General features: G+C 56.3%; 2 protein-coding genes across 3 annotated transcripts; one reads left to right on the forward strand and one right to left on the reverse strand.

Moving 5' to 3' along the window:
• The first annotated feature begins 1,578 nt into the window (after positions 1-1,578).
• NDUFA4L2 (NDUFA4 mitochondrial complex associated like 2) lies at positions 1,579-4,940 on the forward strand. Of its 2 annotated transcripts, XM_056797814.1 has the most exons (4): positions 1,579-3,339; positions 3,810-3,898; positions 4,639-4,699; positions 4,816-4,940. In XM_056797814.1, the coding sequence occupies exons 1-4, from the start codon at positions 3,283-3,285 to the stop codon at positions 4,870-4,872; spliced, it is 264 nt and encodes an 87-aa protein (XP_056653792.1). In that variant the 5' UTR covers positions 1,579-3,282; the 3' UTR covers positions 4,873-4,940. The 2 variants fall into 2 exon arrangements, with proteins under 2 accessions (XP_056653792.1, XP_056653791.1); XM_056797813.1 differs by having other exon boundaries at positions 2,063-3,339; positions 4,639-4,940.
• A 517-nt stretch (positions 4,941-5,457) lies between these two features.
• On the reverse strand, positions 5,458-11,155 carry SHMT2 (serine hydroxymethyltransferase 2). The gene is made up of 12 exons (XM_056797806.1): positions 10,998-11,155; positions 9,864-10,061; positions 9,441-9,520; positions 8,284-8,484; positions 7,990-8,071; positions 7,752-7,874; positions 7,533-7,672; positions 6,983-7,148; positions 6,304-6,403; positions 6,064-6,219; positions 5,876-5,983; positions 5,458-5,801 (listed from the first exon to the last, which is right to left on the reverse strand). Exons 1-12 carry the CDS (start codon positions 11,028-11,030, stop codon positions 5,674-5,676), a joined length of 1,515 nt encoding a protein of 504 aa, XP_056653784.1. The 5' UTR covers positions 11,031-11,155; the 3' UTR covers positions 5,458-5,673.
• Positions 11,156-15,381: the final 4,226 nt, after the last annotated feature.

Genomic DNA, 15,381 nt, shown 5'->3' on the forward strand with positions numbered 1-15,381 from the left:
GACCTAAAAGCGACCAGTTCGGGGACCTTGAGTGACTAGAAAGACCAGGAGGGGGCAAAAGCCAAAGCTAAAGGAAAAATCAAATGGGATCCCCCAAACCCAACAACTGAGAAAGGGGGAGCAGGAGAGGAGACTTGGGCAGCCTGGACCCTGCTGGCTTCATCATATTCTGTCCCTGAATTAGAATAAGTGGTGGTTTTCCTCCTTCAATGCTCAACACAGTCTCCTCCACATTTTTATTTGAGCATTTTGCCAAGTCCCTCTTCCATGATAGGAAGTGAGGGGATAAGTACACATTTTGGGGACCCCCTCCCCCACATAGGTGCCCTTCCCCCAGCTATGGGATGGACCAGATGTGCAGTCCAGCTGTGGCCCAGACAGAAGTGCAGTGTTTGATTTTTTTTTTCCTTCTCAAATGTGAGGTTGGGGGTGGAGAGAGGGAGGGAAGGGAGGAAATAAACTGAGCAGGGGCATCTGATCTGAGAGAGAGCCCTTGTAGAGCTCAACCCCACTCCTTATCCCGACCTCTGGAGGCTAAAATCAGAGAAGACAAAGGCCAAGATATAAAGAGATTCTCTTCATTCTCTATATCTATCTCTTTCACCCTCTCTTCCTCCTTCTCCTTCCCTCTCCCTCTCTCCCTTCATCTCTCTTCCCTCCTCTCTCCTTCCTTCTTCATCTTGCTTTCACTCTTTTCCTCCCACTCTCTCTCTCCCTTCCTCCCATCTCTCTTCCCTCCTCTCTCCTTCCTTCATCTTGCTTTCACTCTTTTCCTCCTACTCTCTCCTTGCCCCTCCTTTCTCTCCCTCTCTCCTCTCTCCCTCTTCCTCTCTTCCCCTTCTTCCTCTCTCCCCCTCCTTCCCTCTCCCTCCCTCCCTCTCCTCTCCTTTCCCCCCTCTCACCCTTTCTCTCTTCCTCTCTCTCCCCTCTATCTCTTTCTCTTTGCCTCTCTCATTCTCTGTCTCACTCTGTCTCTCCCTCTCTCCTCTCTCCCTCTTCCTCTCTCCTCCTCCTTCCCTCTCCCTCCCTCCCTCCCCTCTCCTTTCCCCTTCTCTCCCTTTCTCTCTTCCTCTCTCTCCCCCTCTATCTCTTTCTCTTTGCCTCTCTCATTCTCTATCTCTGTCTCTCCCTTTCTCTCCCTCCTCCTCCCTCTCTCCTCTCTCCCCCTCCCTCCCTCCCTCTTTCCCCCCTGTCCCTATCCCTTTCCCCCTCTCCCTCTCCCTCCCTCCCTGTCTCTATCCCTCTCCCCTCTCCCTCTGTCTCTCTCCCTTCCTCCCACCTCACTCTCTCCCCCTCTGTCTCTCTCACTCCGCCTCTCTCTCCCCCCTCGCTCTCTCCCTCTCCCTGCCTCCTCTGTCTCTGTCTCTCTCTCCCTCTCTCTCCGCACCCCCCCCCATCTCTTTGTTCTCTGTGTCTCTGACATTTTATCTCATTATCCTCTGGGGAGGCTCACAGAACCGGACCCCGCAGCCTAATTACCTACTAGCCTAGCTGCTGTCATTGATGGGGGGGGGGGGCGACGAAAGGAAGTTGTCAGTAGAGTTGCAGGTGGTGTGGGGGTGAGGAAAAGCAGGCGCTGGCGGGCTGGCGCGGGTCTGGAGGGTGGTAGGGATCCCTGGCGAAAAGGGATTATTGGAGAGCACACTGCCGACCTTCGGGGCATGATCCCTGGCTCCAATGGGGGAAGCCCATAGCAGAATGTTCCCTAACAGCCAGCCAACCCGGACTGAGGCGTCTGTCTATCCCCGGCTGCAAGGGCCATCTGCAAGGAACACGCAGAGCCTGGAGGGAAGGGTGTCTCTCTGCCCGTCCCCCCGCCCCAGCACTCGCCCATGGGTGGCCTGCTGCCAGCCAGAGACAAAGCTGTTGTCCTTAGGTGTCTCTGGCCCCATTCGTGCCCGTTTCCCTCTAAGCTTGTGTCTACTTCCCAGGTGCTAGTGTGAATTCTTGCCCCTGGGCTCCCTCCCCCCTCCTGCCTTCCCGATCTCTCCGCAGGGCCGCCTTTCTTCTCCCTCCTCTGTTAGTGACTTCCTCCTCTCCCTCCCCATCATCTTCACTAAAGTACGAGAATGGCCGGTTCTCGTCGCTGCCCGATCCCTGGCCCTGGAGAAGAGGCTGCTTCCGATCCTTAAACTGAAGCTGGCCCCGAGGCCGCCCCGGATTTCGCATCCGGACCCCGCCGGACCCCAGCTAGCCTTCGAGTGGGACTCTCCGGAATCTCTACTTTCTGGGACTCAGTCCTCTGAAAGAAGTTTCCCGTTGCCACTCTCGGGCAGCCCCCTGCCCACTAAGTTCTTAGGACGGGGTTCGGAAAGTTTGGAAGGAGAAGGAAGCTCTGCTCTGGTGCCTATGTTGCCGCGCAATTACTTTAACGAATGGGATGGGGGCCCCATTCCAGCGTCCTAAGGCGGGTGCAAGGGGAGCTAAGCCGCGGACTGGAGGTGGGGGGAGGCGTGGTCCCCAGCCTTCCAAGGCTTGAAGCTCTCCAAAGCCTTTCCGTGCCCTGCCGCTGGTGTCCGGACCTTGTCATGGACCTCCCGCCTGGGCTTCAGTTCTGGGCAGTCTCGGCTACTGCTGGCCCAGAGGCCCACCTTCTGCCCCCCAGAGAGTCTCAGCCTGGGGTCCAGGACCCTCGGGAGTCCCTGGGGAGATTTCAAGAGGTCGTACTCGGAGGGGAAAGCAAGTCCGCCATTATTGTCAGTTTGGGATGAAAAAGCCCCAAGCCTTGTTCTGAGAAGGGACGCCTGGGTTTCTCCAGCTGTCAAAGGGGGACAGGACATAAAACAAGGGGAGACCCCAGATCTTGTGTACTGGGTCCGTCCGAAGCTGGGGCTGACGCAGGCAGAAACCCCTGGATTCCAGCCTCAACCTATCTCCGCCCCAGTGCCACCTCCTCCTGTCGGTTTTCCCGGCTCAAAAACAGGGATATCCTGTCCTCCACCCCAACTTCTTCCTAGTCCCCCAAACTCAAAAATAGTCCGTCGGCAGGCGGGGGAAGGCTTCAGGAGGGTCGTCGCCCCATTGCTCAGACTGGACGCTGCAGGGGAAGGGCGGGAAGGGCAGTTCCCTGGCGACGCCAGCCCCCAAGCCCTTCTCCAAGCTTAGCTCCAGTTCCTCGCGGGAGGAGAGGAGGCGAAGTGGAGGGGGTGGAGGCGCACTCGGGGCTGGGCTGAACTGACCCCTCCCAGAGCCCTGGGCGAACAGGGTGGGGGAGAGGTGGGGACCCAAGAGGCGAGAGTGGAAGCGGAGGAGAAGGACCACACCGGCGACCGCTGAAGCAACATGTTGGCAACCAAATTTTGGGACCGTTTCATCAGACAGGTCAAGAGAAACCCCGGAGTGAGTTCATGCCCGCTGTGGGTCCCCAGATCTGCTTCTCTCCTCCCGTAGCCCTCCAGTCCGCGGGGCCCCAGCTCTGATCCTGCCGGCTCCAGAGTCCTCTGGGAACTGGCCCTCTTCTCCAGTCTTCCTCAATTTCCCCTCCTTTGCTGCAGCCCAAGCGGACTTGTGGGAAGTGGGCCTATGCTGCCAAGGGTGGAGAACCATCTAACTGGGGTGGGGGCCCTAGCGGGGTAGGGCCCAAGAAATCTAGAGAAAGAAGCAGAAAAGGGTCCCTTGGGTTCTTTTTCCATTGAATGGGGAGGCCGGGACCCATAGGGGCCTCTGGGAATCGAGGCCTTGGGGGGTTGGGGTACGTACAGGGGGAAGTTCGGGGTTCGAGGACGAGGGAAGGGGCCTGACTCTCCTCCAGGGTGGGAGAAAGAGTCTGCCTCTGAACAGCTCTTCCATTGACCCCCCCCCCCCCCCAGCTCATCCCACTGATCAGCTTCATTGGCCTGGGGATGGGCAGCGCTGCCCTTTACCTGCTTAGACTTGCCCTACGCAGCCCCGATGTCAGGTAAGGAAGGGCCTATGGAGGCTTGGGTTCGAGCTGAGGTGGGGAAGAGGGTGTTGGCACCCAGCAGGGAGCAGCAGCTGAGGGGCTCCCTGGATCAGACTCGCCCTCGACCAGTTCTACCCACCCACAAGCGTCAGGCTTAGGACTCGAACCCGGCTCTCCCTGCGCCCTTCCCCCGTCCCCTGCATCCCACATAATAAGCCTTGGGCCCAGCTCAGGTGGTCCGGGTGACCGCGCTGAGCTCCCTGCCCGGTTGCCATGGCGACGCCACTCTGCCCGCGGCCCGGCGTTAGGGCTGACGGCTGAATTGCCGCCGCGGGGGATGGGACCCTTCCTCACTCCGGGAAGCAGGCGGAGGGCTCCCGCAGCCCATTTCCTGGGCCCGTTTCCAAGCCTTGTACCCTTCCAGGCAGCCCTCCAAGCCATCCCCTAAATTCCCAGCACTACTCTCCCCACCCCAACGTGGCCACCGAGGCCCGGCGAAGAAGGGCCAGAGGTAGCCCCTGAAGCCGGGAGGGGGAGGGGGCGGCCGGGGGACTGAGCTGTCAGCCGAAGCCCCATGCTGACAGCGGTGACGGGCCGCCTGGCGCCCTCCCTGGCAGCTTCTCCCACCCCCGTACATCAGTGTGCGGCAGCACAGATCCCCAGGGAGGGAGGCCTGAGGCAAAGGGAGGGCGAGGAGGGGGCTTCCGCCCGGGGCTGCGTTTACCCAGCCCCCTTCTTCCCCGCCCCCCCCCCAGCTGGGACAGGAAGAACAATCCCGAACCCTGGAACCGCCTGAGCCCCAATGACCAGTACAAGGTAACGCCGGCCCAGCACGCCCCTTCTTGCTCCCTCCCTGAGCCCTTGGAGCTGGGGGGGGGGGGCGGGTGGGCAGTGGCCCAGGGCGAATGGCTCTCCTTCCGTCCTTCCCGCAGTTCCTGGCCGTTTCCATGGACTACAAGAAACTGAAGAAGGACCGGCCCGACTTCTGAAGTGGGAGCGCAGGAGGGAGGGGCAGCAGCCGGGGGCTCCATTCTAATAAAACACCCCGAAAGGCCAAGACCGCTCCTGTTCCCACGCTCTGGGGGGCTCCTCCCCCTCCCCCCCCCCCACGTCCCGGACAGCGGAAGCACCTCTGACCCCGGGGCCCTGGGAGGAGGCGGGGAACACCCGAAAGCACCCGGGCCGGGGCACGGGGCCAGAAGCTGGCGTGTCAGACGTGCAGCCCAGGCCGGGCCGACTCCACGTCTCCCCTGGGCATGGGCTCAGGCTGGGCTGGCCCCACCCTCCCCTGGTCCGCCGGGACGTGCCGCTCCCCATGCAGGGGAGGCCCCAACCTGGGCCGGGAGAGCTCCCACAATGCCTCCCTCCCTCCTCCCATGACCGACCTCGGGGGACCAAGCAGAGGCAGCCGTGGGCAAAATACAATTTCATTTAACAAATTGAATTTGCTGCGCCCGCTAATCACGCCTGGTGTCGGCTCCAGGCTCTGATCAGTCACCAGTCAAGGGAAGGGAGGCAGCCCAGGCCGGCCCTGGCCATCCCAGGCCCCCGGGGGAGGAACACACCAAGCGAGGCCCAGTGGCAACAGCTTTATTCGATACAAACAGGGGCTATAGGAGGCAGGAAGGCGGTGGAGAGGGGGCCGGAAACAGCCCCCACTTCCGGGGAGTTAGAAAACTCGGCTACAAACTTCGTGGTGGGCCCCAGCAAAGAGGGGCAGCAAGAAGGCTCCTGGTCCCCCAAGTCTGCTCAGCAGGACGGGCGGGGCGCCCCCAGGTGGCAAACGGCCCTTATCGCTCCTCGAAGCCGGGCATGGGAAAGGCCCGCGCGAAGGCTTCCACACGCTGCCTGAGGTCGGCCAGGCGCTGTCTCGTTTCAGGGTCGTTCAGGAGAAATGATTTGAAGTCTTGGAGCTTCCCTGGAAAGGGGGGCGGGATGGTAAGGAGGGGGGAGCCCTGGCCCTCCCCGCCCCCCACCAGGGAGCTCCCTTACCTGTCCGGCTCTTCACGTCCAGCCCGATATGAACGCCCTCATCAATGAAGTTCACCACTTGGCGGAAGTCGTCTTCCCGGAAGTGTCGGGAGGTCAAGGCCGGGGCCCCTGGTCGGCCAGAAAAGCAGGATTAGAAGGCTGGTCCGATGGGATTGTGCTCCGTGGGCCTGCCCCTCCTCCCCACCTACCAAGCCGGAGGCCCCCCGGGGTGATGGCACTGCGGTCCCCTGGGCAGGTGTTCTTGTTGGCAGTGATAGACACCAGTTCTAGGACCCGCTCTGCTCTGGCTCCGTCCAGCCCTTTGGGTCGTAGGTCCACCAGAACCAAGTGGTTATCGGTGCCACCTGAAGGAGAGCAGAGGGGCAGGAGTGGGTCCCTAATGTCCTCCTAGGAGATGCCCCCCCCTCCCCGCACCCCTGACCCCTCACCGGACACCAGGGAGTAGCCCCTCTGGAGAAGCGCATCGGCCATGGCCCGGGCATTGCGAAGGACCTGCTTGGAGTACTCGCGGAACATTGGGGTGTTGACCTGGAGAGGGCACAGAGGGGACGCCCGGAGTCACCCACACCTCCCAGATGCTTCTGAACTCTCTAAGCACTTAAAAACAGGTGCTGAGATGGACCCAGGGGCTTCCCCCATTTCAGAGGAGGGCCATAAAGCCCAGAGGCCCTGGCCTTAGGGTCCCAAAGGCCTCCCCCAGGGCCAGAGCCCCTTCCCCTACTCTGGCACTGTAGAGAGTGCCGGGCCTGGAATCAAAAAGATGAGCTCGGACACTTCCGAGCTGGATGGCTTCCAAGTCGCTTCCTCCTGCTGGCCTCAGTTTCCTCATCTGTAAAGAACGCTGGAGAAGGAAATGGCCAACCGCCCCAGAGTCTTTGCCAAGGAGACCCCCAAGGGGGTCACAGAGTCGGGCGTGAACCACCAGCTTACAGGCCTCCCCCCCAGATGCACTCCACACTTCTCCCTGCTCCCTGGAGGCCCCTCTGGGACAAACGCTGCAATCAGTCCTTGGCTCCAGCATGATACCTGCCTCTCCCTACCGCTCTCCCCAGGCTGGCCATTCCAGGGAGGCACGAGGAGCTCATTCATTCCAACCAGCCCCCCTACCTGCTTGAGGGCCACTGCCACAGCAGCGATGGCATGGTTATGGGGGCCCCCCTGCAGGGAAGGGAACACAGCAAAGTTGATTCGGTCCTCAAACGTGTAGGGGATCTCTCGGCCAGTCTTGGGGTCCACAGACTGTACCCCCTTACGATAGAAAATGAGTCCTGACCTAGGAAAAGAGGAGAGAAATGGAGATGAGGGGCCCAGCCTGTGGGAGAAGACGGAAGGGAGGACATGGGGCGAGGGGCCCTGGTCTTCGAGGCAGGGGAGACTCACGACGGGATTGGGGCTGAGGGGAGCAGTTCCAGCCAGTGACGGGGGGCTGAACAGGGGCATTATTTAGGAATTCAGAACTTGGGACAGAAGAGCCCAGGAAGAAGGTATCCGGTGGGAAGAGGAAATAAGAATCTTCTGGGCAGACCCTTTCCCAGGTCCCAAGGAGAGCCTCTTAATACCGCCCCCGTTAGACCATCCATCAGCGCTTTGAGGGAGTCGGGTGGTCCATCCCTCCCCCAGAGGGGGAGTCTGGAATGTGGAGAGGAGAAGCCCTGACCTGGCCCCCCGCAAGGTCTTGTGGGTGGTAGTTGTGACGATGTCTGCGTGGTCGAACGGCGAAGGGATGACCTTGGCGGCCACCAGCCCACTGATGTGCGCCATGTCAGCCAGCAGGTGGGCTTTGACCTCATCACACACCTAGGAGAACAGGAGCTCGGCTAGGCGGGGTGGGGGCGGGGTGGCGAAGCCCCCCCAGGCCGAGCTGCTCGTGACCTACCTCCCTCATGCGGGCATAATCGATGAGGCGAGCATAGGCGCTGGTCCCCGCGATGATGAGACGTGGCCGGAACAGCCGGGCAGTGACGGCCAGCTGCTCGTAGTCGATGAGGCCAGTGGAAGGCTGAAGGGATGGACAAAGGGGTAACTGAGGCTCTGGCAGGGGGAGAATCGCGTTTCCTCCTCCTCCCTGCCCTCCCCCGCCTCCGATGGCCCTGCTCCCGTCCCGGGTCACTCACATTGAGTTTATAGGGCATCGACTCGAAGAAGATGGACGTGGCTGAGATCCGCTTGACATTGGACATGTAACCATGAGTGAGGCTGGGGAAGGAGGGTCAAACACGCCGAGCAGCTCTCAGGGGGAGCCCCAGTTCCTTTGGTCTCAGGTCCCCCCATTCCCTCTCCCCACCCCAGGGGAATTCCACTGAAGCCAAAGCAAGAGCCTAAACCCTCGAGATCTCATTTCTGAGCCCAGGGTTGGCCAGGAAGGTGTGCTTGCCTGGGCGGCTTCCCCCCTCCTCCCTCACACTCACTGGCCTCCATCAGGCAGGTCCAATCCCATGATCCTGTCGTGGGGCTGCAGGACAGCGGTATAAGCAGCCAGATTGGCCGGGGACCCTGAATATGGCTGGACGTTGACTCCCCATCGGGCAGGGTCCAGGTCAAAGGCCTCTAGGGCACGGCGCTGGCACAACAGCTCAATCTCATCCACAACTTCGGCTCCTCCGTAGTATCTGTCATTGAGGAGGGGAAGGAAAAGAAAGGGTTAAAAATGGACGCCACAAAGTGCCTAGAGTACTCTTCAATTGCAACTGAAATGGCGAGAAAGAGAAGACAGTGGAGGAGAGGAAAAGTGACAGAAGAGAGAGAAGAGAAAACAGTGAGAGGAGAGAGAAGGAAGAAAGGGAAGTGAGGAGAAAGGAGAAAGAGGAAGGGGGGACAGAGAATGAGAGGTGGGAGAGCGAACAAAGGGGGAACAGAAGGGGAGAGAGAAAGAAATAGAGGAAGAGAAAGAGAAGAAATAGGAAAGAGAGAAAGAGAAGAGAGAAGAGAGGGAGGGGGATAGAGAAGAGTGAAGGGGAGGAAGAGAGAAGTGAGAGAAGAGAGAAAAGAAGCTAAAGAGAAAAAAGTGAGAGGAGACAGCAGAGGAGAGAGAAAGGGAAGTGAGGAGAAAGCAAGGAGAAAGAGAAAGGGGACAGAGAATGAGAGGTGGAAGAGAGAAGAAAGGGGGAACACAAGGGGAGAGAGAAAGAAATAGAGGAAGAGAAAGAGAAGAAATAGGAAAGGGAGAAAGAGAAGAGAGAAGAGAGGGAGGGGGATAGAGAAGAGTGAAGGGGAGGAAGAGAGAAGTGAGAGAAGAGAGAAAAGAAGCTAAAGAGAAAAAAGTGAGAGGAGACAGCAAAGAGGAGAGAGAAAGGGAAGTGAGGAGAAAGCAAGGAGAAAGAGAAAGGGGACAGAGAATGAGAGGTGGAAGAGAGAAGAAAGGGGGAACACAAGGGGAGAGAGAAAGAAATAGAGGAAGAGAAAGAAGTGAGAGAGGAAAAGGAGAAAGAGAAGGGAGAGGGAAAGAAAGGGAGGGGAGGGAGAGAGACAGAAAGAATGGGGAGGGGTGGGCTCTGAAAGGCTAGGTTCACTCCATCCTCCCTCCCACAGCTCCAGCCTCCTCTTGGCCCTGGCACCCCCATCTCACCTCTTGCCAGGGTAGCCCTCTGAATACTTGTTGTTTAGACAGGATCCCAGAGCCTCCAGGGCTGCTCGGCTACAGAAGTTCTGAGATGAAGGTAATGACAGATATTGGGAGGTATTATATAGGGAGCCCCGCATCTCCTCCCAGTTCCCTGGAATTCCGGTCCCAGACCAGCTCGGTGGTCCTCCCTACCCCTGGAGCCTAGCATCAGACAGAGCCTCGTCCTCCAGAACTCAGGCTAGCAACACTCCCCAATACAGCTTGCAAATGTTTAACAAAATCAATTAAAATGCAGCACAGATAATGCTAATTCGGAGGAGTCAACTGCTCCTGGATCCACTTCCATGAGAGCATCCCTGAAGTCAGAGCAGGCCCAGGGTTCCCGGCCCCCACCCTGAAGCCTCCCTGCTCCCCGGGTGCTCCTACCTCGGAGGCAATGAGCTCTAGGCCCCGGCACTGTCTATCCTTCTCCCTTTGTAGGAGTTCCCACATCTCAGGGTCGCTGTCAGACAGGCTTTCCTGGCCTGTCCAGCCTCTGGCCGTCTCTCCAGCCTGGGCCTTGGCTGCCTCCCCATGCTGGGCCCGAAGAGCCACCTGGAACAGCGGGCTGCCTCTGTGGAGGGGCTGCGGCAGAGGGAGAGCAGAGCAGTCACTCGGCCCTGCCCCCAGTGGCTCAGGTCAGCTCAGCCTGGCCATTCCTGAGGACACTTTAGAGGCCAAAGTTCAGCCCAGAGTCCGGGGGGTAGCTCTGAGCTGACCTCTTCTACTCAGCTGGGGGCAGGGAGAAGGGGGCCCCCTGGGGAAATCAAGACTCTGCCCAGGGAAGTCTCCTCCAGCCCTGAGAGCCTGGCAATGCTGAGCCCAGGCTCCACCCTGGGGATCTGGCCAAGGGGGCCACACCGGGGTTACATCCCACCCACCCTCCACCCCCTTTTCTTTTGGAGGGGGGTTCCCTGATGCAACCAGCAGGGGCCAGTTGCATCATCTGGCTGTCCAGGGCTGGTGTTTTACTTTTGCTGCTGGGCTGAGCTAACTGTGCAGCTCCCATTCCCGGAGGCTCAGGGGGGTCCCCCTGGGGTACTGGGCCAGAGGGGCCAAACGAGACCCTGGACGGCTGGGGATGGGGCACTCTGCAGGGGGTGGATCTCAAGTCTGCCCTGGAGAAGACCCAATTCCTGATCCCTTCTCCCCGCTCTCCCCACTCCCCGCAGCCCCTCCAAGACACCTGTAACCTTGCAGTGCCCTCACCCATCCGCTACTCCTGAGTGCGGGGTGAGAAGGAACAGGGAGAACCGAGCCTAGTTAGTCTAAAAGTTGGGGTACTCCTCTCCCCCCACGCCCCGTGACCATGGCTGGGGGGGTCGGGACCCCACGATGCACGTTCGTGGGATGAGGGGGCTCCCGCTCGCGGAGCTTCCCCTCCCCCCCCCCCAGCCCGCGGGCCATGTGCTACAAAACTGCGGGGCAAAAGCCCCAGGCCTGGGACAGGTCCTCCCAGGGGGAGGGAAATGTGTGTGCGGTGTCCACCTGCCTCCAAGGCCCGGCCACCCCTGGCCTTACCCGGAATGCACGGAGCAAGGGAAAGGGTAACATCGCAGTTCCGAGACTCGGCAAGTCCCGCCAATCACCCCGGCCCCCGGCAGCCAAAAGCTCGGAAGAGGAGGGATGCTGTAGCGCATGCGCCAGAAATAGACCTTCTCGTAGCTCCCGGCTTAGAGGCGAGGCGGTGCTTGCACCTGCGCAAATGAGATCTGTTAGGGCCTTCTGGGAGTTGTAGTCTTGTAGACATTTTCCGTTCTCGTTTCCAGCCTAGACAAACTCGAAATTTGTGGGGGGCCAGATTAGGGTGTGTGTGAGATAGATCTTGCGTTCCCTCCCCCCACTCATCTTCTCCTATCCGGCCAGCCCCCATCCTCAGTTTCTCCATAGGGGGTCTCCGACCAGGGTTCTTTACCTGCTCCCTATAAACATGCTAGAGTGTTGCCCATCCTCACAAAATCCAACCCGGACCTTCCAGAAGCTGTGGTCCCTCCGAACTCCGTATGATCCTCTGTCTTTTCTCCCTTTCTTAGCGAAACTCTTAAGAAAGGGCTCCTGGCCTTTTGCCTGTTGTGTGCGTTCTTCTCTCTTCTCCGTCTCTTTTAAGTTCTTGCTGGCGGGCTTCAAATCTCATTACTTAGCGGGAACTGCTCTTTCGTGCATCACTGATGAGCTCTCCTTGGCCAATCTCTTTCTTCAGGACCTCCCCGACGCCGGGCCCAGCCTTTCTCGATTTGGTGGCCTCTTGCTCTCCTCCTCCACATAGAATTTCTCCTTTTCAGACTCCCTTTGGCCCTTATCCATGTCCTAGCCCCTATCTAGGGGTCTATCCCAAGGCTTTTCCTGGGCCCTCCTCTCTGTCTCTCTGCCTCTGGCTGTTTCTCTCTCTTTCTCTCTCAACCCCCGGCTCTAATTCTCCTCTCTATTGATGTCTCCCAGATCTCTATTTCAGTACCATCTCATGGATTAGGAGCTCACCTCTCCCAATAAAATCACAGGTCAGGCCCTAACCAATCCCTATTCTTAGGGTGCCCCAAATCAGGAAGACCTGGGTTCAGATCCAACCTCAGCTTCTTGCTAGCTGTATGACTTTTCTCAAGTCTCAAACCTCTCTGGGCCTCCTTTTCTTCATCTACAGATGATGGAGCTGAACTAAGCCGTTTTTCAGGTTCTTTGGGTTCTAAACCTGACTTAAATTTTGCACCATCCATTTGCTACTGGACATTCAAAATGGGATGTCCTTCAAACTCAGCATTTCTAAATCTAACCCCCTGCCCCAAACCCACTCCTTTTCTGAACTTGTTCCTTAGGTTTAGAGTTCCGCCATATTCCCAGCATCTTTCCAAGTTGGCAGTCTTGGGGTCATCCTGAACTTATCCATTTCTTGCTCAGCCCACAGGATTGTTCAGTGGCCTGGTCTATTCTTTTCCCCTCCATAACACTTCAGACATCTTTCCCCTCCTCTCTACTCACAGGGCAGCCCCTCATCACATCCACCTTGGGAGAGCCTTCCGATTGGTCTCCCAGACTTAGATCTTTTTTCCTACTCCAAACCACTTTCAACCAAATTACCAAAGTGACTTTCCCAAAGTTCCAGTCTGATTGTAAGTACCAATGCCCTACTCAACAAATTCCACCAGCTCCTTAATCTCTTTAGGAGCAAATGGAAATGTGTTGGATTGGCATTCAAAACCCTTCTGGACCAGGCTCCAAATGACCTTCCCCACCTTAATACACATTGCTCATTTCCGGGAACTCTATGGACCAAGCCAACTGGAGCCTCTTACATGAGCCTCTTTATCTCTTACATGATTGATCTTCCACCTCAGAATCTCTGCAATGGTCTATCCTTTCTCCTCACACCTATGTCTCTGAATCCTTAATCTCCTTCCGGATTCAACTCAAATACTACTTTCTCTGGGAAACTTTTCTTTTTGCCCCAGCTGCTAGTGCCTCTCTCTCCCAATTTTCCTTTGTGTAGATTTTGTAGACATCTCTATACTTATAGTGCTAGCACCCTCAGCTAAACTATAAACTTCTAGACAACCTGCTTTTATCAGGTCTGACTTGGACCCCATTTGGGGTTTTCTTGGCAGAGATACTGGAATGGCTTGCCATTTGCTTCTCCAGATCATTTTACAGATGAGGAAACTGAGGCCAGCAGGGTGTAAACCTCAAATTTCCTTAGACTTATAAATGTTGGAAATTTCACCATTGGGATATTTCATACTTGGAAAATTTCTTACTGATAGTCTTTTGGAATGGGAACCCCATTGGCATGGGAGGTTCCTTCTCTTCCCTTCTTAAGATTACTTTAGGACAGAAACCCTTTGCTGAACAATGGAAAGGACTTTGACCTATGCTTAAGCATAGAACAGGAATTTCTTTGAGTCTTGATTGATTTTAGAATTGATACAATGGAGATACTTGGAATAAATCTCCACCCTATTCAGTCCTAACAGGATTGAGTAAGGGCTGCAGCCTAGATCAAAATTTAATTATTCCAATATCTACCCTACTCAGGTTAACAGGATTTAGAAAGGGCTGTAGCAAAGGAGTAAAGATTTAATCATTTGAAAATATGACCTTCAACAGACATGTGCAAAAGCCAGAAACCTCTGGGTGGTCCTGGGTTAAGCTAGAGCCTCCATTGAGAGGGAAATTGATGAACAGTGATTGGTAGATGTGAGGACTGAGGGGAGGCAACTTGGAGGGTTTCCTTAAAGATAGGGGGTCTGAAGACTGAGAGAGGTGGGAGGTTTTTGGTCGGTGTGGTTCCTGGGCTCTGAGAAGGCTTGCTCTGAAGGAAGCTGAAGGTGGGGGCCTCTGAGACTGTTTCTCCATTTTGGACACGTGAGTAATAGGGACTGATCTCTTTTCTTTGCCCCAGCTATCTAAGGGCTTGGGCCTTTTGGCCCAGCCTAAACAGAAGGGGTATTTAAGCCCTATTCCCTTCTCTCCGTTTTTCTCTCTCTCTATCTCTAATTCCTTTCTTACTCCTATTGTAATTAAACTCCAAAAAAGGCTGACGGCTGACTTGAGTTTTTCATTTAGGAATTACATAGCTGATTCCTTGGCGACCTTAAATTAATATATATCAGTCTTTTAAAGTGATTCCCTTGTAACAAGGGTTAAGTGACTAGTAAGTGTTTGAGGTCAGATTTGACCTCTGGTTTTCCTGACTTAAGGACCAGATAGATCCACTAAGCCTCTATCCACTGACCTCAAAACTGAGGCAAACTGGATCCAGGTTATGCAGCTAGCAAATATCTGAGGCCAGCCTTGAACTCAGAATTGCAGTATTCACTTCACTGCCTGACTTCCTTCAGCTAAGGCCCACTTTTCCAGTTGTTTGATTGATTAGACAGGCACTTGGTGATCCCTTTTCCAAGGCATCAGGCTGTCTCCCTTTCTCTCTGGGCCTCCTCATCCATACAAGGATGGGGTCAGAATAGATGATCTCTCCTGTTCCTTTCCACTGGGATAGTCTAGAGAGCAGCCCAACAATGGAATGCCTTGTTCAGGAAGTAATGAACTCTCCATCACTGGAGGTGTTCAAGCAAAGGCTAAAGCACTTTTCAGGGATGTTGTAGAAGGGAGCCGATGCTTCTGGTACCAGTAGACTCAGTGACCCCTGAGGTCCTTTCACTCCAGAATTCTGTGATTCTTCTGCCTCTGAAGTTCTCTTACCATCAAAGGTCCTGTGACCATCAAAGGGAGCCTGAAAATGGAAGAGGAATAATAAAAGAACAATGGTGGGGCATGGAAAGGGGGGGGGGTGGAGAGAACAAGCTCCTGCTTTGATGGGGATTTTTTTGGAGGAGGCACTGGGGATAGGAGCCTCAGATGCTGGGCCCCTTCCCTGCAGGGAAAAGTAATTCTTCCCTTTTTCAAATTTCTCAGCTTGTCTTCTCTCCAATCACTTTGGGATTTATATCATTATGGGAGAGCAGCTACCTTCTCCTATCAGACTGCAAGTTTCTTGAGGGCAGGGACTGGGTAAATTTTCTGGGAGGTCCTGGGTTCAAATGTGGGCTTCAGATACTTCCTAGTTGTGTGGCCCTGGGCAGGTCACAACCCCTATTACCTAGTCCTTATAGGTCTTCTGCCTTGGAACCCTTCCTTGGTATCCATTCTAAGACAGAAGGTGAGGCTTTTTAAAAAAGCTATACAAAGAGCCTGTCATGTCTGTACCTCTCTCTGTCTTTGTGCCTGTCTCTGTCTCTTTCTCTGTGTCTCTGTCTCTGTCTCTGTCTCTCTCTCTGCCTCTCCTCTTCACAATGCTAGATCTCTTGGCCCTCCCCACCCTTACAGGGGACGGGACTTTCACAGCCCTCCAACTAGGAAGCTCAGGTCTGGCTGTCTCCTCCTGCTTGACTCCCCTCCCAGGAGCTCGGGTCTGCAC

The sequence above is a fragment of the Monodelphis domestica genome, chromosome 5 (genome assembly GCF_027887165.1).
Source record: "Monodelphis domestica isolate mMonDom1 chromosome 5, mMonDom1.pri, whole genome shotgun sequence".
NCBI classification, from domain to species: Eukaryota; Metazoa; Chordata; class Mammalia; order Didelphimorphia; family Didelphidae; genus Monodelphis; species Monodelphis domestica.